The 25,150-nt window shown below is 40.0% G+C and overlaps 1 protein-coding gene across 5 annotated transcripts in view; it reads left to right on the forward strand.

The window, feature by feature from the left end:
• The window catches only part of LOC124156169 (cytosolic purine 5'-nucleotidase), a 207,768-nt gene that overhangs the window by 127,106 nt on the left and 55,512 nt on the right, over positions 1 to 25,150 (forward strand). The window contains exon 1 of one of the 5 annotated variants that reach the window (XM_046530532.1): positions 21,497 to 22,071. The exons of the other annotated variants lie outside the window; for them this stretch is intronic. Within the exon in view, the coding sequence (XP_046386488.1) occupies positions 21,833 to 22,071 (239 nt within the window). The 5' untranslated portion in view covers positions 21,497 to 21,832. Of the gene's footprint in view, positions 1 to 21,496; positions 22,072 to 25,150 lie in introns of those variants that run through there. 5 annotated transcript variants of the gene reach the window in all.

The raw sequence follows: 25,150 nt of genomic DNA on the forward strand, positions 1-25,150 counted from the left end.
AAAAATTTAAACATAAATATGTACATGTATGTGTGTGTTTATTACTGTCTAAGTTAAAACGTATACTTCTGTGTTATTAGTATTGGATATTTTACATCTTTTGTATAAATATCAACTACTTGTCAAAATGCCTTTATTAAGATTTAGAACATTTCCTGTATTTTCCATTTTTTGCTCTCATAGGTTTTACCTAGAGCATAATAAAAATATTCTATTCTATTCTATGTTGACATATCGAGTGATCCTCGCCTGGCCTCGCCTCCATGGTGCAGAATTTATGTTCGTATGAGTTTATTCTCATGTACACCCTAGTATCATTCACAGAAAACGTGATGCAAATAATTCCAGAAAAATCAACACACGCATCGTGTTCATATACGATTAATTGATGCATGTGGATACGTGGGGTTAATAATATAAATTATCGGTATCAATATGTACTCAACCGAAATTTTCGTCATTAACTGTAGTATTATTCAAATTACAAATAGTTTTTTTTTTCGTTTTATTACCGGGAATCTTCTGTGAAAGTCCACATTTCATCAGGTGCGTACAATCTTTGCCTCATCGTCAGCTAATTGGATGTTTTCCTTTCTTTACTGGTTTATTGTTTGTTAATTTTTATGCTGTTATTTTATTTTGTTTAATTCATATTTTATCAAAATTTTCACTGTAAATGGGCGTCACGGCTGTTTGTGAATAACGATTTAAATAAATACATGTTAAAACTCACGAAGATAAAAACTCAATCTAAGTTATGTAAACAACGTGAACTATGGTATTATTCACCAGATTACCTCGAAATTTTTAGAGAATTCTTTGTCCAAAATATGTGCGACTTTTTCTCCATAATTTAGGACTATTTTTCTGGACTTTAATTGACTACCTTCACTGCAGCAGCGAGTACCTCAGCACCACGGGTCATTCGGAATCTCCTGAGGGAGGCGACATGCGTGCGATGACGTTCCATTTCGAAACGACACCTCCACACTCAATCTTCGCTCTTCATTTGGAAGGTGAAAACTGTTTCGTTTGTTTACTGTCCGGCGGCAACGCAGGACGGGACATAGTCATCGTCGCTTTCCGAAACAGACGTGACCTGAATGCTTCGCCAAAGGTTTTTAACCTCTCTTACATCCCCTCCCATTTCTCTTTTCTTAAACCTTCGCATCCCCTCCAGAATCTACTGGTGCGCAGTTAATTTACAGATGGGAGAGGGTGAGAGTGTATGATGCGTCGTCTTAACTTTTCTTCCGCTTGCTGCACCTACCTATTGTACCAACTTTGATGAGAAAATATGTGCGGGTTACCTCATTGATTCAAACGGTGTATATTTAAATAAAAGATACAGTGCCCGGCGTGATATGGTGGAAATCTTTGATATTCAGCTTATTAAAACCACTTGTCTGTTTCCACACACCTTTATTTACACCGACCATGGTTTTGGCAACTTGTGCCATTGTCAAAGCCTTGATAATGGCACAAGTTGCCGAAACCATGGTTCGTGTAAATGAAGGTGTGTGGAAACAGACAGGCGGTTTTAATAACCGGTGTATATTTGTTTAATCACAAGTAATGTGCCACAAAATGCATGATTTTCTTATATTTTATCTCTGGTATTTTTACTGGTATAATTTACTTATGTAACTAGAATAACTTCAAATTAACTTTTTATAAAAAAATTAATATAATCATTTGTAGGTTATTTTTATTAAAAGGTGCCTTCTTAACTGAAGGAAAAAATGTACCATGAATGTTATGGAAAATGCAATTCTAAAGAATATACTTCGATTCCTCTCCTGAAAGAAAAGAAAAAAAGGTTGTGGATTAAGAACGACATGAATGGGACTCACGATCAAGGAGATTGGATGGCCTTATTTCGAGAAATTATGCTGCGTTTGAAGAAGAGTTAAATAAATTAGATATTTAGGGAAATACAACTCTTATTTTACAGTTTAGCAATGAAAAACTGGGAAATAAGAATCGTTCTTCTGCATTATATGCGTTTTCTCTCTGCTTGCTATCGATTTCCTCATTCATCAATTGATTGAGGATTTTTTTCTGACGTTCTCAAATATTTCATCTCTGTCATCGATAATTTAAGGCATAATGAATTGCATCTGCGAGCGATGCATATGTCTGTCATGTTGCTGCTTTTGTCTTCTCTTTTTCAGCAGAAAGAGATTATCTGGTTTCATTTGAAGTTATTAAAAATTATCCGCCGTCATCTTCTGATGTGATTAATTCGAAAAATGGTGTATGATCTTAGGTTTTCCCGGCGTATCAGTTTCAGAATGCCGAATCTTCCGAATGCCGTTCTTCAAAAATTTTCCGTATATATACACACTCCCTCCGAGTTCAGGTGTAACCTGATTGGTTCACGCTTTTTGAGGTTTTCCCGCCATTTTTGTCGTATATAATGGACTTCATTATTGGTCTCCAAGCATTACTGATTTGGAAGATCCCCTGAGGATGATCAGCAAGTCGCGGATCGAAACGTCGGGAGACATGGACGACATCAACCGGTGGAAAACCCGAGAAACTTTTCTGCAATCGAAAAATGATATTTTTACTTCTTTGTTGAAGGAAAAGATGTTTCGTGAATGTTATGGGAAATCGATTCGAAAGAATACACTTCGCTGCAGGAATCAAGAAAGGAAGGTTGAGGAATACGGAGGACATGAATGGGACGTATGATCAAGGATATAATGTCCTTCAGTGGAGAAATCAAGCTGCGAGTTAAGAAGTGCTCATAAAATGAGAAATTCAGGGACTCATTTTTTTCATCTCAGTTAAAATCGTAGTCGATGAATCAAGAAAACAAGTTAGTTTTTATAAGTTGAAATGATATTTGTCGACATCGGCCCACGATCTTGTGCATGTAGCTGGTAGTTTCGTACTTTTTCTCTCGTACTCGTAATATTTCTTTTATGTTACATCATTCCTCACCTGATCTCGCCAAATATATTTATAATAATTTTTTTCGAGTACCCGAATGAATATGTGGGTACTCAGATGAATGGAGTAGTGCCTACCCCATTGAATTCAATGAGCACTCAGCCGAGTACCTTGGCAACCACTCCGGTTCTTGCGCATTCATATCAGGTTTACTAATTCAATGCTATTCAGTGCTGCTCCCAAGTAGTTGTAATGGCATTCGTCTAGGCATTCATGGTATTCATTTGAGAAGGCACTCATGTATTACCGTGCTATAGTATTCATCCGATTTCTCGTGCAGCCGTTTACTTATTCAAATAGCAATGAATTCATGTATCTGGCTCACTTGTACTTTCAACGCAGTTTGCACTCAATACCCGAGTTTTAAAAGCAAAAATTCGAAACTCTGAGGGCTTATATTTTATTTCCGCTTTATTTACGTACTTCTTAGGCTCCAACGCCCAGCGTTGGATTTGGCCTTTCTCAGAACACCTATCATTTCACCTTTTCCCACCATCTTACAATCTTCGTAGTATTTGTGTCTTCTTCCAAATACTACATCCATCTTATCCTTGGTGTTCCTCTTTTACCTATTCCATCCAAATTTCGACGTAGCACCTTATTGATCCTTTCTTAACTTATTCTTTCACCCTGGCCGATTGGAACCCTAAAACCGTTGAGTATTCACCTCCTATTCTTTTATATTTCTATGTTCATTCCCTCAATATAACAACAAGGACTTATGTCCTTCGCCACGCCTTCGATTCGATCACCCAGAGAACTTGTTCGTTTTGAGCGGAGATATTCCACCGTTTGTAACAACTGGCCTCATAAGTGCCTTATAGATTTTGAATGTCTTCTCTTTGGCAAGATGTGTGGACTTGAGGATAAATTCAACTTTATTAGGCAAAAGGGGTGGGATAACATGATGAATGATTGAAAGAAAATTTTTCTTACTGTGCACTCTTTAATTTCGATATTTTTTCACTACGCGTTTCGAAACATAGCGTCATCAGTAGGAAATTTATGTATTTTATCCGTATTTAATTGACCTAGCGACAACGCAATGCGGCTGTAAAAAATTGTGAACAACAAAATTTCGCTATTAAAAAGTGGACATTACGAAACTTTTTATTTAATTAATGAACTATAGGAGTTTAATGCTATCAAAGTAAGCAGTATTTCCGGCCGGTATCATCATTTATATCCGTTTTGTCGTTGAATTCTCACTTATTTGAGAGTATTTACCGCTCGAATTAGTTTTCCGCGAAGCAAATTTCAGCGGCGTGTGGAGGAGGAATTGTCATACCTCGTCCCCGTGCGTCACCCAACGCGACTGTGGGTACTCGAGATTTTTTGCGGAGGCATCTCGCATTGGCGCCGCCCATCATTGGAGATGGCGTCCGGGAGAGATGCGACGGCAAGAGGAGCGAATGGCAACAGCTGATCCCGAGGGTAAACACGGGGGGAGGAGGAGAGGGATCGGAGGGAGTGGGGTGGGAAGACCACTTGTAGTGGGGTTGGTAAACACGGGAGGTCGAGAATGTGTGCGTGTGTGATGTGAGAGGTGCAATGTCAAGGGAAAGGTCACACTATCTCAAGGTGTGAACTGGGGGCAGAAGAATTAATAAATAAAATTTTTCGTGCTGCGCACTTTTTTAATTGGGAAAATCTATTATTCACCTCCAGCTTCGATGCATAGCGTCATCGTTGGGAAATTTAAATATTTTATGGGTATTTCGTTGACCTGGTGAGAACACGATGCGGCGAAACGCATTGTGAATTGCAGATTTTCACAATTAAAAAGTGTTCAGTATGAAAATTTTGTTGCCCCCCTAAAACTCCAGCCATGTCTAGAATATGGAGATATGTTTCAAGTTTGCTCTGGTGGTGTTTTACCTTTCAAGTAAAGTAACTTACTGACAATGTCCCAGATTGATGGGCGAAGGTTAGAGCTTTATGTTGGGGGGGGGAGGCAACAATCCTGCCGGGGGTTTAGGGGCTATGGAATAATTCCCATAGAAATAGAAAAAAAAAGTATAGTGATTAAGTGATTTTGTGGTATTTTTTTTTCTTCCCTGGTAAATTGTTTATATTAACCTCTTCGAACAGCATTTTAAGTACTATCTAGAACTAAAAAATATTTAAACTTTTGATATTTTTGTTTTCCTTGCACTTTAATTTGCAGGCTTCGAACTTTTTTCGGACGTATGACCATTGGAGTCGGGGGGGCCAGGCTTCCTCCAGCCCCCCAAAACTCCGCCTATGTCCAGAATATAGAGAGTTGTTTCAGGTTAAATGTGGTGGTATTTTACCGTTCAAGGAGATTAACTTAATGGCATTTTTCCACAAATATCTTAGTTTTCTTTCCTGAGACCGGCATCAACGCGTTTTTTATTATCGTCAGGTGATATTGAATGCGGTCGGGTCACTTGGCGATAATGTATTGTACAAAATGTATTGAAACCGTCCATGGAAAGAAAATTAATGTATTTATGAAACATTTTAGGTAAGAAAATTTACTAATACTTAGGCGTAGTATTTTTTCATCTGACGTATTGAAGGTTATTGGGCTTAATTTTGTGGGAATCTTGAGTGTGGCCCCTTTTCAGTGGAATTCAGGCGATAGATATATATGACGACCTATGTTTCCGTATTTCATTCCGTCACCTGGTGACCTATCGTTAACTTTATGACTTTGGTTTAATTAAAGCGCATAATGTCAATCAAGTAATTTGTATTCTTATATAATTTGGAATTATTTCACATCTATGTCAGAATTAAGACCAGTGGTAACGTTTCACTCTGCATTTAGTAACGCAAAAACTTCCGACCTAAATTTTACTTCGTCCTGGTGGCGCCTCAAGGCAAAGACAATTGGTAGCGAAATCTTCTAATTAATATGTATCCAGGTATAGCGGTATAGCTAGAATATCGTCGGTTTAAATTAATCCAAGTGAAGCCTCCTTTTTCTCACGGAAAGCAGGAACTATTAAGTAATATATTCTTGCTTGTTGAGAGGCTCTAATTTCAAATTTCGAACCACGAATTGCCTTCCTGTTTAGACGGGACGCATGATATTTTTCATTTTTTTTCTTGGGTGACCTTTGTATTAGACTTCGTCCTTTTTCCTTGTTTAGCGACTATTTTCGTACGAATTGCGATGTGATATCATATAAACACAAATGTAACGTTCTCTCAAATCGCAGGGTACCGTCGAGGAATTCAGTGGTTGGTAGCTGGATGAAGGTTTTCAACGGCAATTGACAATTGAAGGATTTGGCGCAAGAAAGAATTGTGTGTATTAAGGGAAGTGAGAGGAAATATATGGATGAATGTCAACGGGTGAACAGATGTGATATGCAAGGATGAGGGAATAATTGAGTGGTATAAGAAGAAATATTTCCTGAGAGTAAAATCACTACAGTAATATTCTATTCATTAATTCAGTGGAAGCAAAGAAATATTATCATCTTTTGTTACTGCGAGTTCAAAATTTAGTTCCCAAATCATTTAAAGTCATTATTTATTCGCCATTTCCTTTTTTTGGCCGTCGATTTTTTTATTTATGCATTATTTATTAAGTAGTTGCTCACATACGGCATTTCTGCCAATTTACAGTGACGCAGTAACAAACATGAAATTTAAACGTAAAAAATCAAAACAAGGAGTAAGTAGGTACAGGCAAAAGATAGTAAAGAACAAAAGGGAGGTAAAGAAGGAGGTTTATAAATTCGCTGAGGAACGGGACATGGCGAGATTTACAAATGAGTTTAAGGGCAGAAGAACGGATCAATATTATCTGGCAAGGAATTGAGCAAGGAGCAAAGGCTGTGTTGGAGTGAGCGGTAAACGAGGGATAGTCTGGGGATAGGCGTATGGAGTAAGGAATGTGTACGTGTGGATCGGCTAGGCACTCTGAAATTAATAGAGAATTAATATGGGTGTACTAGATACAATGTTATACACCACTATATCATTATACATATTTTTCTTATTAAAGGTCCTCCATTTACTGTCACTTCAAACATTTTCATTTATTCTATTTTTTAAATTTTCATCATAAACAAAACAGCATTCGTGTAAATGTAATCAGAATGAGTTTCCTAAAACTCTTTTCTGCAATATGATTATCAAGAGTAGCTGAACAGTATGAATTTTTTCGACCATATGCAGATTGAGAACGTTTAAATCGCGTCTAGGAATGCGTTTTAAAATACCACTTAAGTAGCTAGGGGATAAACCACTTCAAGGTCGTCCCGAATGACTTTTCAAACGGTGCGACGACCTGACGAAAAATACTAATGTTTTGCTTGAGTGCTTCTGTACTATCGCTATCGTTGTTTATTTTCGATTTCAAGGTTTTTCCTTGGCTCTCGTGTTACTCAACGAAGCGTTCGTGTGGGATATTTCCAATGGAGGTGGGCTGGAGCGTCGTTATATCCACCCCTGCCCCTGTCACCCCTTACTGCGCTGGCCACCTGCCCTGTGTGGGAGAGTCAGGGTGGGCAGGGAAATATCCCTTTTTATCCCTGGGCGTGTCGGAACAGGTGATGAAAGCTAGGAATGTGAGCAGAATTGGAGGCTGAATTTTCTCTGAGGGTCTTGATTTTTCAAATATTTTTAGTGACTTCTATGCCAAGCTTAATACTATACCAATGTATTAATGTTTTGATACGGCTACCCAGCTATTTAAAGGAAACCTATCTATGCTACAATTTTCGATCAACCTACATTGCCCAATGTTTGCCCCAGAATTTGGTTTTCAAACTGCCATTAGAGTATGGCATAGATTATGAACAAGCTGTGAGAGCAAGGTAAATTCCTCTTATACTCTTCTTAATTCATTATCTCCTCCGTCTTAGAAATTTCTAATCCACTCCTAAATCTACTCTTTCTCATTAGGTCTATGAAACCCCGAGAAGTGACTGAATTATTGTGTATGGGATCATTTCTTAACGTTAATATCGGTTTTATCTCTCCCAGGTTTATATTTTGGATAGCTGCAAAATGAGTTCATTTTTTAGGATTTCAATCGACCTTTAAAAAATGTTGTAGCTTCTTTTCACCTTTTCGATTGCTGAATTACAGCATTGGTGTACGCTTTAACAAGTATTGAAAGCAATGTAAATTCCTCTAATGCCATTCTTGATTCATTATATCTTCCATCTCATTAATTTCTAATCTTTGATTCTACTCTTTCTCACCGAAGCTACTACTACTCCTGCTCCTGATTCTTCTATTCCTGTCTGGGTGGTCTACAACACTGTTCTCATTCACGCATGCACTTTGGAAATAATATCGTCCTACAATGAGAAAGGTCACATTCGCATACACGCCATTTGTTGGCTCTTGTAATGAGTATCTATATCGATCCGTGTATTCTCAGTTGCTGGAAAATACGGTACATAACAGCATTTCGCTGGTTAAGGCAGTGTTAGTAGAAGAAGTAGCTAGTAAGAACGTATGAGGTGAGTAAACCAAATAGTACTACTCTGATACTGGGTGTTAAAACTCTCACATAGATAGCTTTTATGTACTAAGAGGCTACGTGAAGACATCTGATATCTGGTTGGGATTTTCAATCTGTAGATAAGTCGCTACTAATTTGTAGAGTGGCTGGGCTTGATAATATTACTCTTTTCATAGGAGATTATACCCATCTTATCGAAAGAGTTTTATTATGATGTTCAGTCACTCTAAAACCTAGTAGCTACTTATGCGTGAATTTAAAATCCCAGTAAGTCATCAACTATGTACGGTGTCTCCTCCCAACCTTCAATTTCATATCTACCTATGTGGTAGTGTTACCACCCAGCTAGGGGGCTGTACATTTGGTTTACTTTCCCACTTAGCATCTTCCCTATTTCTAATAATACCACCTCAATCAGCGTATTGCTGTATTCACCGTATTTCCCAACCACTGAGGATCCACGGATCGATTAAGTTACCTGCGCATTTCGAGTCGGGCGAAGAAATGTATCGTGCCATCTGGATGGAGGTGTTGAGAAATGAGGTTATGGAATTTCGTGTTATTTTGAACTGGGGTAAGGCCAAGGTCCCTTGGAGGCGCTCCGGATGAGCTAATGGGGGGTGTAAGGGGTTGTGGGTGGGCGGCCCTGCTTTACAGGGGTGGCACGCTTACTCCGCCTCACGCTTTCCTATTTCCACGTTCCCATTTCTGTGTTTCCCTCGTCGAAGCACCGCTGAAGTGATGCGCGTCGTAAAAGGGCCTGAGTGGTGTCAAAACTGTGTCATGGTTACCATTTTCAATTGTCCGCGCATACTCGATCATATTCGGGCAGTGGTTGGAATAGCGCAGCAGCTACATCTCCCGATTTCTCTGCTCTTGCACATTAGTAACGGCTTTCGGGTGCTCCTCCGCGTAGTGTTGCTTAAAGGCGACGACAGTTTTCATTCATCCTGCTGGCGTCTTCAGGTCTTAACATTAGCAGGATGCCTGGAGAAACTGTCGTCGCCTCTGAACAACACTACGCGGAGGAGCACCCGTAAGCCGTTACTAATGCGCAGAAACGCCGCGGAAACCTCAGATCCAATTTCTTTGCTCTCGGTTAGCGTTCGAATCCGTATGTTCCTTCAAAATTTAGAGATCTCTTCCTAGGTTGGTAGGAGGAGGCACCGAGCGTTAGTGATTCACTCCATTGGGCTGGGGTAGGAAAGGATAGGAAGGTTCGGCGCCTTGTACACCATAACTTTACATCCATTCGTCGGACTGAGTGGCTTACGTACTTGAAATGATAGTCTCTGAAAATTCTCTTCCTTATTCAAGATTTGAACCCGGGCCCCCACGGGGATTTTTTTGTTATGTGGTTTAATTGGAGCACAGAAATGCAGTTCTTTGTTCTTTGGGTGGGACTAGGGATCAATTTTGAAGGGGCGGGGGAGATAGGTGGTATTCATGAGAGAGGTTCTCCTTCATGAGTCTTTATTTCATCTTTTCAGTTTACCAAATATGTTATATTTATTTAATGTTACGGTTCATGTCTTTTGGTTTTCCGGGAAAGACCTTCGTGAACCCCTATTTCTCTGAGAAACATTGCATACTCCCGAGGCTCCTTTGAAACCAGTGAACCCTGTCATCTTCAACAGCAGTTATTGCCGATGGCGGGCTTTTCTCTTCTCTTGCAAGAGTCCGCTGCTTTCTCTCACGTTTGTCGACATTATTCAGGGCAGACTAAAAACATTCAAAAGGATCCATCGCTGTTTTCCGACCAATGTTTTTTTATCGACGATTTAATCGTTTAAAACTGAAGATAACGTATTGAAATTCTCCACATGTATTGAGTTAACCTTGTCATTCACCCCTTTTAAATTTGAAAAATTTTCCAAAAATTATAACCTTTAAATCTGTGTTAACGTAAAAGTGTTGACTAAGTTTGAAATGAGTTATTTGTCGATGAATTTAAACAAACACGACCGGTCGAAAGGAAGTGATGGATCCTCTTTACCTATAAGCTTCATTCTACGATGAAGTGAATACTCTCAAAAATTTGTTGTTTTTGATCTACAAAGGGTAGGATTCTCTTGATTATTTAACATTAGCAAAATGCTTTATAATTTCTATTGCCTCTAGACGACCACTTAATGGCATTCTTTCAGGGTATTCTGTAAGGGGATATGAAGTTATTAACGCGACTTGGTTGCTCACGACGGCTTCGCTAGTCTGGGAATGATACTCTACCACTTGGTGTTTTCTTGCGTTCCACCTCCTTCCCTACTAGCCTATTGACTGAATGATACAGATGTGGTGTATTTTAATGGAGTCGTTGCGGGAAGAGCTGTGCGTCACTAGGGAGTGAGACAGGTGTCGTGATCCAAAGAGCATATGCGACGTATGTGAAAAGGGTAATTAAGCGGAGGAATATGAACCCATCTCCATCCTTGCTGGTGAAACACAATTTCGGCCTTGCCATAAGCCTTCTTGATGTGTCCGCGATATTTAGCTCTCGGCTTTGTATAAACGACTCTCTTTAGCTTTTACCCTGTATTATTTGCGCCATTTCCAGCAGTCCGCGTACAATCGATCAAATAATGGCAAATGACATACGGGTGTATGCCGGGTGATGGTCTGAGATTGTCCCGATGTTTTTTGTCCCACAGATGGTTACTGATCCATCGGAAATGATTATCAAATCAATATAAGAGTCCGAATTATGACACGATTTATTCCTTCATTTTTTACTATATATATATTAATGGCTTAGCTTTCCATAGATGTCATATGACATTATTGGAGAAATGGAATCTTCAAAGAAAAATTTTATATGCCAAATCATAAGAGCTGATTGTTAGTGGCGAAGATAATCAGACGCAATGCAGCAACAATATTAGCGGCTATGTATTATTGGGAAAAAATCCATAATTTTTATCATGTAAATTCGAGCTTCAGTATGGCACTTATTCTCGTTGGGACGAGGCCGCCAACTAGTAGGCTCACTAATTATTCAATTAGTTCTGCGAAAATTAATTATTTGTTTCACATTAAAGGGACTTTAAAGTTCTCTTAGTTCGTAAAAATTTGTCTTTGGTCGTAAAAATTCAAAACGAGATGAGATACTTTTATCTTCGTAAAAATTTGATTTTAAATTTCTTGGTGCCTTTTTGAAATCGCATATCCGTACTTCACTGGGAATGAAAATGGAAAATAAATCTGGGAAGAAAAGTCTCCGTAATTTTCGTTTCATATTTTTCCTTGATATAAATAATCCTCGGTACTTTAGCCACGAAGTCTCAATCTTCCACCCTCCATCTTTATTTGAAATATGTCGGGAATTTACGCTCGAAAAGATGAAGTTGGGTACTTTTTTTAAATTTATAAATACCTAACCTCACAATAATATCGCAAATGATTGAAAGAATCATCTTCTGAGCTTGAACCTAGGTAAGTGGCCATGTGGATGACTTTTCCCTTTTCTTCGTTAACTGAGCGATGTTTGCAGTTTTGTTATGATAAGTAGTTGACGAGGGATACATTTAAAAAGAAAATGTATATTATATTTAATGTTCTACTGACCAATATCCCAATTACATGTAGGTTCGAAGATTTTCGCGGCGTTGGTTAGATGATCTTTCCATTCTATTCGGGTTTTTTCACCGCGTATGTTGTATTTTAAAGACAACAGTTTCGCCGGCGTTACAGTCGGCGTCTTCAGGTCGAAGGTAAAAATTTTTTGGAAAAATTTTCCGCCTTTTATAGGCATAAAATTGGCGGCCTTACATTGGCGAGACCGGCAGGTCAATGAAAGTCCGATTGCAGGAACATCGGAGGGCTACGAAAAACAAGCAGCACCAACTCTCAGCCATATCGGAGCATGCTTGGAGTGAACCTGGGCATAACATCCTCTTTGAAGACGCCAGGATAATAGCTAAAGAGAATAAATACTTCCCTCGCTTGATCAGAGAAGCTATTGAGATAGCGAAAACGCCCGCAAATTTCAACAGAGATCAAGGCTACAGCTTGCATACTGCATGGAAGAGGATTCTCCGACCACCAACAATGAGAGATGGACAACCGGCCAATGAGAGAGCAGCAGCGGATCAGCAGCCGCCGCCGCCTATATAAGGCGAAAAATTTTATGCCTATAAAAGGCGGAAAATTTTTCCAAAAAATTTTACCTTCGACCTGAAGACGCCGACTGTAACGCCGGCGAAACTGTTGTCTTTAAAATACAACATACGCGGTGAAAAAAACCGAATAGAATGGAAAGATCATCCCAATTACATGTTACCAATTTTATTTTTTGCTTTAGTATTCCTGTTAATATGGTGTCGTGCTATTGGTCCCCCTCTATCCCATATCCTCAACTCTATTCTCAATTAAACTTCTCCGTAGCATCTCCCTTCTTAAACTTCACTATATATATGAATCCAGCCCGAGTGCGTCCTTTTCAGCCAATTGTTTGCCTGAGTAGAACATGTTGTGCAGGGTTCAGTAAAGCATAGTCGTATTTGCGATACAACCTGACAAAAGACTAAGTTTATTTTCAAATAATAACTAATATTGTGTTGCAGAATTTTATTTCTCAGGAGTAAGTAACTTCTTAACATTTGGCTTCTAAATTTTGAACCTGAACAATTTTTGTCGTTCAATCCATTCACACAATCCTGTATATCTGTGTGTGCTGTATAAGATGTGGAAAGTATTGCTAAACGCGTTTTTTTAAGAAAACAATGCGAAACTCTTATTTTTAATCACCTTACTTTTGCAGTGTAAATTTTATCTCAAAGTTTGGATGCTAGTATTTCTAAAAGCATTGGGTCAATATCAATAAAACCTCACAGTTTGAGTACATGACTGTGCGTTTGTGGGTGGAATATCTTTGACATGAAACATGAAGTGCACTGTCCGTCGTAGTGGTAATCCTCGGTGATCCACAGCGAGTGTTGCGGTCGCAGATGTGGTGTCGTCGGCCGGGTTCTGATCCCTGAGCCCCGCCAATCATATTCCCCTCCAGTACTCATTGACCTCTTATGCCTCAAATCGCTTTTTCAAGTGAAAATCGCAGGAAACCGCCACTTGGATGGGAGTTAACGCCGCCGAAGGGGACTTAACAAAGCCCCCTCGTCTTTTGCCTTCAAACGTTGCGAAACGATTGCTTTCGGTGTGCCAGTAATTCCCTCAATGTTGGGGGCAATGGCCCCTTAATCGATTGGAGCACTAACCTATCCAAAAGGGTTTCGATGTGCTCTCTTCAAGGTCTTAGATTGAAAGACGATCAACCAATGGATCCGTTCGTCCAGACCCGGAGTGACAGTACTTGATTCGGTAGAGGTACTTATAAGTTACGAAGAAAAAATCTTCCTAATTTAACGGTTCTCTCGAAAGTAAAAAAAAAACGCTAAAATTCCCACCCACTTTTCATGAGTTGGTTACGTCATTAAGAGTTCTGGTTTATTAACTCGTTCGGGGTGAAATTTTCTTTGGAGAAAGGAATCGCTTACGAGGGTGTAAACAACAAACCACGTGCGGTTGTTGTGCCAGATCGAGGAGTATGAGAGATACGGTGACCCGCTCGTCAGTTCGTGACGTCATCAATTTTCTGAGATAGGGTTATTGATCTACCACGGTAAGTTGGCGACGGGTCGAAAAACAGAAATTATGTTTCTCCTTTTTTTCAACACTATGAAAATTGAAAATTCAAAAACGATAAAAGAACCCATTTCTATTGTTTTCGTTTTTTAGACGGTAAAGTATATTTTTTATCCGATCGAGGTTGTCTTCTTCATTGTCTATAACACTTTAGGTCTATCTTATCTTCTACTTTACGACTCTCGGTAAAATAATCTTTCTATCGCTGTCGTGAACCTTCTGTTTAAAGAGGAAGCATTAATCCTTCTCCACCGACAGAATTATGTTTTTTTCGGTGACTTATTATTCTCATAAAACGTACGTTATCATCTTGAACATGTGTGGATAAATGTAGTCGACATTTGTCAACATTTTTCAGCTTCTAAAGTATAGATATATAACTTCTGAAAAATTTTCAATTGAAAGATATATCCACTCTTACGCAAATGCTAACACGGTCAGAAAAAATATAGATACAGGCAAATATCTACTTCATATACCCTGAAATTTTCAAGATGATAGAAATATTTTAAAATGAGTGGTTCATGCGAAAAAAAATACATGTTGAGTGGGAGGATTGCGTCCTCTTCAATGGGGGGAAGAATTGGGGAAATAAAAAAAAAATGAGGATTTGTTTTTGGAGGGAAAAAGATACATTCCCAAAATTCATACGACTTCCAGAATATGAACTGATATTGCCAAAGTGAGTCACATTATAAGAGTGACTAATATAAGTAGTAATAACTAGCGAGTAATTAATATAAAATGTAGGTGCTTCGAAATCTAGTTTTCTGAATCTCAAACGGATTAATTCTCTTACGGAATGATGAAATACCTACACTGGTTTAATCAAAGGACGACTTCTTTGACTCATTGCACCTAAAAAGATTTTTAATGAAAACCTGTTGGATTAAATCTTAGTGAATCATGTAACCATCAATAGATGGGATTTGAACGAGTGATGCGTAACGGAAAAGCGCCGATCCAGCGGGAGAAATTCCTCCTCTTCGAAGTATAATTGCTATTGAAAGTATTCGGTTATCTCTGGAAAATTTCCTCTGCGTTGGCATTTGAACCCTGGCCCCCCGCGTGGCGAGAGTTTAAAACGACTATCGGAACAATTGGTCGCTGAGAAACTCGAATGAGTTGATCTTCGTTTTTCAGTACTGTTGGGTATTCATCGTGTGGTGAACCATCGGAATGGTATTCATCGTATGGCTCAAAGAAAGGCTTATCGGGTGAACGGAGTGAGAGTGAAATGGAAAGTTCCCATCCCTGCTTATCAGACTGAATCCCCTCCCGCTTGGCCCCACATGTTTGTGCGAGTTCAAATATTGTTGGATTGTTCGATCTCATCTCCCTTCATTATTTTGCCTGTAGGCAGACGCGTACCCAGAAATATGCTTCGGGGGGGTGCTTGGGAAGTAAGTGAGTTGCCTATACTGATAATTTGTTTTCTATTCGCACGCATATATTTCGCTTGCATTATGCTGAAAATTAAATTCATCGTTCGTTATTGGTAGACATTATTAAATGACCCTAGACGAGTCGTCTCTTCAGTGGATGTGAATATTGAAAATCCAAAAACTGATAAAAGAGCCCATTTCTATTGTTTTCGGTCTTTAGACGGTAAAGTATATTTTTAATCCGATCGAGGTTGTCTTCTTCATTGTCTGTAACACTTTAGGTCTATTTTATCTTTTACTTAACGACTTTCGTTAAAAAAAATCTTTCTATCGCTGTCGTGAACCTTCTGTTTAAAGAGGAAGCACTACTCCTTCTCCACCGACAGTATTATGTTTTTTTCGGTGTTGTGTTTCGGTAGTCAACGTAGGAGAAAAATTTAGGGGAGGCTGAACCTGGCTACGTGCCTGCCTGATGAGTCTTTTCTTCAACGAAAATAATCGAGTAACCGGCTTCAATTGGAAGGTAGTTGAACTTTATGACAATTATTCAATAGGTACGACGCGTTTAGGCTCACAAGGTTATCATTTGGTTGTGAGATATCTTGCACCAGATGATGGCTGTGTTGGTCGAAACGCTTCGGTCGCATTAAATAAATGTGGAAAATTGGAACTACCTTTTATTTCAATTTGTCGAAATTCCTCTATTTCGCGCTTGAATCGGTTGAACTTATTCGAATACCCAGCAATCACTATCTCCAATTCTGTATCTGGTACTGTAGCATTTGCCTTTGTCCCGAGGGCACCGCCAATGACCCGCATATGAGCCCTCGTGGCGGCCCCTCTCGCCGAAATTTGGCCTTGTCTGGCCGGTTGAAACTAGTCCACTGCTGTCTTCTCGATGCTCGTGCTCTTATCATGTAGGCGAACTGCTACCGCCACGAGTTACTATGGGCGTACAGCTTTGACCACCTCCCTTTGAAATGAAAGTATCGGAAAACCTAGTCTGAAATTCACCTCGGAGGAAGTTGGCTTGGTGATGCAATAGGGTAGTTTCCTTCATCAAAGAAAACGAAATGCCTTGATTGCGATTCCTTACCCACCATTAGTGTATTCATAATATACAAATTATTTGGTTTTAGATATTCCAGTTTAGACGAATGGCAACGGTCAATTTTAACCTCATTTGAAAAAGGCCAGATTGGCGCCAATGCGATTCCACTCCACGTGACGTCACAGGGACCTAGTTTCTATACGAGTAGATAGGAGTTATAGATAGTCTGAGATTACCAATGCATGAATGAGGCACAGAGCTCAGGGAAACATGTCTTAATAATCATCTATTAAAACTGGCCAAGGTCGGAAAGTTTTCTTCGAACGAAGCTCTATGGCTGTACTGCACGTCAAAGTCGCCTTCAACTGTTCGAAAATAAGAAAAACGCCACCGGATACTTCAGTTGACGTTGGTATCTAATACTTCAGTCATCGGCAAATTTGCTATCCGCCCTGCGGGGCGATTCGGAATTTGGAATGTGGTCCTCGTGGCCTAGTACATTGGAGACCCCTGCTCTGTATCATTCCCCCGTATCCCATTCGCAATTGGTAACCTTGCGGGGACCCATAAAAGGGCCGGAAAGGGGAGTTAAGGAGTGGGGTTAACCCCCTCCCGTCTCTTCCTCACCCCTCCGCCCTTCAGAATCCCCCTTCCCGTGACTATGGCAACGGATATGCGACCGATCGTGCAACAAGTAGCAGACACTAGGCAGTCATTAGCAAGGGTACAATTTCGACTGTTTTGTGGGGAACACAGATCTCATCGCCGTATCTACGTCTTCCTACATCTACGCCGTATGCAAGACTCGTCTCGTTGAAATGCTCCTTCTCCGCAATCATGAGGTAATAGCACTGGTAAATTCACGCTCAGTGTTCACTTCACACCCACCATGGTTTCTGCACGTGACATCGTTATCTGTAGTTTTATCTAGCATTGCAGATCTGTCAGTACCATCAATTTACACCGTGAGTCACTTACGAGAATAGATGATAGAGGAGATAGTAGGGGAAAGGGAATTTGTTCAAGGTGATACTATCAGAATAATATTTCAGGAGGAGGAGAAATGAAGCATAATAATAATAAAAATAATCTTAAAGGGCAAACTGAGTTTGGTGTCAGTGGACAACTTACTTATGACTTAGAGGATTTTTCAAGAAAAATAATCTCGTGTTCATTATTCGGGACAAAAAAATATTAAAATTATTCGATTCTTCCAATAGGAAATGGTCATGAGGGGAAGGCCATGACGCTGGGCTTACGAGAAAGGTGAAGTTTGTGAATTACTGTTTGTGAGCTCCTTCTCTGCTAAAATTTGATACATCTACATAATACCCTGCAAGCCATCTCTAAGGTGTTTGGCAGGGGGTGATTAATCACCAGCATGCAATTGGACTATCACATGCACACCACACAGTCCAAAAAACGTCACGCACACTGACAAATTCTACTACTATATGCGGTTAGAAATAATAATAAAATTAAGAAACATGAATTATGTTTTACATAGGTTAGTAGGCTATACTACAAGTCATCTAAAATTAAGAAATATGCACTATGTTTACATAGGTTAGTAGGCTACACTAAAAGCCATCTAATCTATTTATGAGTTATATCGCTGCCGTTATAATTTCATATTGATCGTGGAAAAAAAGACATTCTGAATTTGTCTGTTCTACAGTCTATCTCTCTCTTATTTTATTTCTGATCTGATCTTCCGTTGTATGTTGGCGTCCGTAAGATATAGCTTACTTCGTTAAAAAAGACACTGATATTGAATTTATCTAAAAGGTTTAGTCTATTTTTCAATCTACGATCTGACAGAGATTCCCATCCGAGTTTATCTTTGAGGATTCATCAACTTTCAAAGAATTACTCGCAAAAAATCGATTGAGGAAATATAATTGGCCTTAGTCTGGACTCGAATCGAGATCCACAAAATTTGAGGACGCCCTTCTCTACTGGAGTATTGTTGTCTTTGAGGGAAAAGATATCGTATGCTGCAAGCTGGACTGGTCCAAGAAACCTTTGGGGACCTGGGAAAATATTCTCCTTTCTCTATAACTTACCCCATTTTCATGAGCACTGGGAGGAGTTTTTGAGGACTCAAGTACAGAGGGGGACCGGACCCAAAAGCTGATGCTAGGTAGCATGGATAGTAAAAATAAACCTGGCAGCTTCTTTTGTGGAAGCACTCTGGTGCGAATTTGAGGAGGTTCAGGTCCATCTCATAGGAAAATATTTTTCGCATTTGGTTGGATTTTCAGAAAGCCATAACATATCAACCTTCTTGTGGTAGAGTTAGAAGGAAATCTAATCGATTTTTTTTAAATAATGAAATATTTGCCATTCATTCATGATTGACTGGCAACGCCTGAGATTCTGCCTTATGTGTCATAAAATCATTTTTCATTCAATTTTGCATTTAAAATCTATCAAATTTCCTCTTCGCTTTTGGGTTCGATTACCTCTAGCTCAAAAACGGCCTAATGGCTTTTCAATGACCTGAGACCGTACGCTTCAGGTAGCTCATTTGAGAAAAGGGTCGCATTCCGCTAGGGTACGCCATTCACAAACGTCAGCTTTCTCGTTAGCGCTGCGTCATGGCCTTCCCCTAATGGGCATTTCCTATTGGAGGAATTCAAATTTTCGCGGTTGTCATTGACGTCATCGTGACGTCATTTTCTATGTTCACGAATTCCGATCCTTTCTAATACGGAGGCCGAAGATAACAAAGAACTTACTTCATTTTGTTGTAAGAGCGTACAAACTTTCTAAATATAGTCCTAATTAGTTGGGTTTTCCGTCAGCTTTTACGTCCTTAGTCCAGAAAAGCGTCGCAATTATGACCTCAAGCCTCGATCCCTACCAATTTTCTCTTTTTTATCTGCGTTGTGATCTTTTTCAGTAACTCATCTCCCTAGCCTCTTTAAATGCAGCGTGGGATAAACACCCCATTTTTCGAGGAATAGGGTAGTTTCCTTCATCAAGGAAAACAAAAGGCATTGATGGCGATTCGTTACCCACCATTAGTGTATTCATAATACACAAATTATTTGGTTTTTGAAATACCGGTTTAGACGAATGGCAAGGGTCAAATTTTATCCTCATTTGAAAAAGGCCAGATTGGCGCCCATGCGATTCCACTCCACGTGACGTCACAGGGACCTAGTTTCTACACGAGAGGATAGGAGTTATGCATCGTCAGAGGCTACCAATGCATGCATGAGTCACAGAGCTCAGGGAAACATGTCTTAATATTCACCTATTAAAACTGGCTAAGGTCGGAAAGTTTTCTTCGCTTGATAAGGTATTAATAAACCTTTTTTAAGCCATGCGCTACCAGACAGGAAGGTACTCAGCTACCCGTTAGCATCCTGCGTCCTATCAGCGCTCAGAGCCTCGATCAAGGTCACCTACCAGGCGGGAGGGGGAACCAGAAATGCGTCGTACGGACTTTTTCCCTTCATTCCTACTTACGCGTCGCGTTTTCGCGCGCTTGAAATTTTTCACTTTTCATTTGATCGCGAAAAATAGATATCGTCATTTAAAAATCTAAAAGCGTGAAATACGTACTCCAGGAGTAATAATCTTTCGATTTAGGCAATAAAAAAATAATAGGAAACCACCCTATTGTGGCATTCGTTTTTAGGGTAACATTTTGATATCCATCTTTACGCTTGAAAAAAAATAAAGCTTAATGCTTGCATCTGACATTCGCGCTGTTTGAGTGTCATTAAAGTTGCTATTTATGGGTAGATTATCTTGAATGATAAACAAATTTGTCACTTACTCTATTACAATTGAAAACTGTATTAACCTTGGCGTAACAATGAATATTTTTCGTGCTTTCTCCCAGAAAGCTGCTATATACTGTGTTTTTAACCCATTCCGCTTCTCGCTCATTCTATTCAGCATTCCTATTTTGTTTAACCTTTTTTTCCGTCTTACGTTCTTCAAGGACTTAAATTCTCTTTCCGTTTTCTCGTCCTTAAAGATTTCACTTGTAAATGACAAAATTGTGTATTTTATTTTAGCTTGGGAGCAAGATAATGCCGAAGACGGGTTTCTCTCCCCCCTTCTTTCCCTCCTCGTTCCTCACGGCGCAAATTACCTAAAATATCTGTCGTCTCCTTCAAACACCATAACATACGTATAACTGTTGTGTATTGGTGAATGAAATGGAATTTTTCCCTTAATTTTTTCTTATTTGTATATTTCATCCATTGATAAATGATGGAGCAGATCGACCACATCGGCCTTAACCATAAGTACTCTAAGACAATGTTCAATATTTATATAGTCTGAGGTTTCAGGCGAGATGGAGTGGAAACGTGACATAATGAAAATGAAAAAGCAGGAGCAATTTCCACAATTTTACATTTATTGATACCATTCAATAAATGTAAAATTGTGGAAATTATCAATAAATGTAAAATTGTGGAAATTGCTCCTGCTTTTTCATTTTCATTCGTTCAATATTTACCTGGATTAAAGTTATTGCTTAAACGTATATCATGAATTTTGCCAATATCGTATGGTATAGCGTTTGTCGTATATTTTTCTTCTTATGCCGCATGAATTACTTGGTCCATCGTCGGCGGAGATTTTTGATACTGTGCAACCAGCCCATTTGCTCTACTTATTTTAGCAATAAGGTGGACTGTGAAGGACGACGAAAGCTTACGAAGGCATGAATGAATGAGTCAGTCGGGGGAAGGAAGATGGAGACGTTTGTGTTGGCGGAAGCTTTTTCACCTACGCAGATGCAAATGCTATAAGTTTATGCACAACTGTCCGTGGCATCGCCACTACTTTTCCCTCTCCTCTTGGCTTCTCTTTCCTAGGACCAGCTGGAAGGGGGAGTGGCAGGAAGGGGGGCGGGGCGCCCGTGAGTAACAACGTCGTAGGCGAAACGGAGGGAGGGGTGTGAGCGGTGACGCAGTACGAAAGGGGAAGGGGGCGTTTGAGAGACTCCCCCCTTCTATAAGCATCGGCCTTCTTAGACGGCTCGGCTTGGCCATCAGTGCGGGACACACCGCTGTGCAGTGAACAAGCTTTCAGGCAGAGTGCTGTGTAGGGTCCCCTTTGACGTGAACTGTGATTTTTTTTTAATCGTTGACCTCTCAAGTGCGACATTATACCCACGATTCGAAAAACGTTCCCCTTTAAAAAAATCCACCCGCTTCGATCCGAAGCGGCGGTACATTTTATTTTGTTCTGGTTACTTTTTTACCGTGTTGAATCGTTTATCACCCACCGTTTTTTACAATATATAAATCCGTGCCGGGGAGGATTTAATCAAAGGGTTTAAGTGAGCGTTTTAGTGTTCGGAGGGAAGATATTTTGTGGATGTTCCCTGACGAATCGGACCTAGGGATGCCACCGCCGGCGGGAGGTGTGGAGAGCGGGGTGTGCGGTCGGAGGCGCCGAGGCAGCAGCAGCGGGGACGACGGCTCCCCCGCGCCCGAGGAGTGCTGCCCCCGGGTCGTGGTCAACGGAGAGAGCGCCCTGCTGGCCGGACATCACATGATAGGGTGCGGAGGACAGGCGGAATTCGGTGGATGGGACGACCGCCCAGCATCGCACGAGTAAGAGGAATACTGACGTTGTTGCTTCATCCATCAATTGTCCTTTGAATCGGTTTATTCCTGTGGCCGCTCTTTCTCATGGTCCATAGCAAAGTGAGAGCCTTTTGAATATCCTCAGGGCAAATATATTTGACAATAGATGGGGATCATAAGAGCGATGTTCGTTGGTTGGAAAAGAGAAAGTATCAACCTTAATATGTATATCATTTAGTTTTTTTCTTCTTTAATTCATTTACTTTAAGGAACGACAAAGTGCTGAACATTTTAGGTGAGGAGAGGAAGCTTCCATATTTGATAAGTTAGGAAAATAAGGGTTGTATGAAGTGATTAGTGAGAGTGGAGGGAATATTAAAAGCAGTGCTAGAGGGAAGAATTAATTAGATAAGCGAGGGCGGGGAACGAAAGTAGTCGGGAGTAGGCCTTATTGGGAATAGAAGAGGATAATCCTGGGATATCTGTGTTCTCCATGTAAATCTACCTTAAATGGTCTAGTACGTGGCGAAGGCGCTGAGGAAGACATCAGGTTGCATGAGGGTGGTCCGTGTGTGATTGAATAGACCGCGGACTTCCGCGGGTTAAGCATTGGGAACTGGTGGTTTATTCAAATGATCTTTTTCGGTGCCATTTATGTTGCTATTGTGGGCGGCACAGTGTGAAAAATGTTCTCTAAGTGTTCGGTTTTTCATGATGCCCTTCGTATCGATCCTTTTTCTAATTAGAGTTCCAACAGCGTTTCAATATGCGTCTTCAGGTGTGAAGTCGACTTCAGACTTGAAGATGTCTTCTGAGATGCGGGTAGGTGACAGTGAAACTGAAACGTGAATCCTGGCAGGGGATATCTCGAAAGTGAATTCTGCATTCAGTTGCGGCGTGTGATAGTGCGATAGTGCTTAGTACATAGAACGATGGTCACTTTGGCTCCTTCCGATGCTAAAGAGGGTATTATGCGTTCGAATTACATCAGTGTAATAGTTTATAAGACCCAGGCGTCCTCTGATACTGCTGTGGGCTCATTATTTCTAGGTACTTCTGCACAACCTTATTTCGTTCTTAATTATGTAATGCTAAGATTAGTACACTACAAACATCCATTTCTTACTTTCTAAAGCTAGTTCCCTGATATTCTTCCTTCTTGTGTTTTCGTTAGCCCCTAAGTACTCGTCTCTTGCTCTTTCTAGAAGGACTTTTCCTTCACGTTTTCCCTCATTTCCCTCATGAAATTTCTCATGTGAATACTGCCTTGTGATTAAGTTTATCCACGGGGTTTTCCTCTGGCTTATATTGCTCCACAACTCCTTTTCTTCTCCTATTCCTCGGACAACCTCCTCGCTTACCACCCTATCCATGGATTTGATCTGCTGTACTCCCCATCAGCTTTAGATTTTGAAGTCTTTCTTTTCTGGTCTACTTTTCTAATAATCACTTTTTTATGATTCGTAGAGTGCTCTCTTTAAAGGCAGTTTTTTATGAGAAGTAATCTACAATCTTGCAGAATTTGCTAATCCATGTATGTAATCGGACAAATCGCCTCGCCTAATTTTTATCAGACACGACTTCACGAATGACTGGGTACACAAGAGGGTATTCAATGCTGTAATTTAATATTCAATGGTGTAAAGCTCCCTCAAGAATTAGTGACTCGTTAAAGTTTCTCTTCCTCACCCTCTCCAACCTCCCTGCAAATTTTTTATCATAATCCTGCCAGCCCACTCACCAGCAAGGTAATGTAGCTGGTCTGTACATTTTTTAAATAAAATCTTGCCCAAGTTAGGGATCAATATGCTGCAAACTAAAGGTCAACCGTTCCTTCATTTGCTAATTCAACCTTCCAATCGAAGGTTGTGGCTAGCGGCAGTAGATCCAGGGCATAATGCGAGAGAAGTTTATATTCAAGTGTCTCTTTCTAAAGCCCTTGATCGCTAGTTTGCATTTCATTGCGGTAGATGCTTGCCTTCAAACAGAACTGCTATCCGTTATTTGTTATTGGATTAGTGTCGGCATTGGCCTCTTGTCCCGTGTGGGGTTCACTGGACCCTTCGCCTCTTCTCTGATTGGACCAACGACAAGTCAAAGGATGAGCGGCTGCTGTTAAGTTTATATTGGAGTTCTATCATGAGTTTTTATTGGCGATGCGATTTCCCAGCTATTCATTTGCTTTATTTGCGTCCTGGTTTTGGCTAAAAAATAATGAAACATTCTAAGTATACACCACAGGTGAAACTAGGCAACTATTTTTATAAGACGGCTTCTCCCTTGACGTATATTTGCACCCGAGTGCGTGACTGCATATCAAATCACTTTTTTCGCGCGATGTTTTCATTCTCAGTAAAGTTCTCTTTTTTCTTCATTCATAGAAGACTTCCTTCTTACTAGTAGGCTCCTTCTTCTTTTTAGTAAGCTGAAATTTTAAGTGACTCTGATGAGAACATCGTTCGCTAGCTCTGGCGTTGTGTATGGGCCACCATTAGACGTAATTCAATCATTATTGTTATTCATGCTCTTACTGCGAAAATTAAACCTATTAGACTGGTTTCTGGTATATTAATTTATCTGTTTACCATATCGTGTAGAGCAGCTATTGCGCAACAGCTTCATATGTTCCTGGGGTTATGAAAACGGTGCAGAGCGAAAGCTGAGATAATCTCTGATGGGTGATTTAAAGAATGTAATTTAGAGGGCCTTATTTGAACCTCCCATGAACTTGAATTAAATGGCCCAGTAGAGTGGCAGTTTTAGAGACCACCGAATATTTCTTCTTGGGTTTTAAACCGGGTTAAAATCTTCATTGTTGCCGAAGTTTTGCTAGATTACTTATCTAAGGAAACATTAATAGACATTTTATTGATAGAAGCTAACCATGGGAATTTTAACTCTGTGCTAAACCCGTGAATCATTATCTAATCGCTACAATATGAAGCACTACACTAAGAGAACCCTTTTATCTCCGTAAATCTAGGGAAAACAAAAATTATACCCTTACTCATGGTTTTCTATCACAAGTTTTTATTTCATCCATTTGATGATAAATGCCGACGAGTTTCGTTTCTTTCGCGTTATTTCTGAAGTTGGTTCTCCTAAG

Source organism: Ischnura elegans, chromosome 3, assembly GCF_921293095.1.
Source record: "Ischnura elegans chromosome 3, ioIscEleg1.1, whole genome shotgun sequence".
Classification (NCBI taxonomy): Eukaryota; Metazoa; Arthropoda; class Insecta; order Odonata; family Coenagrionidae; genus Ischnura; species Ischnura elegans.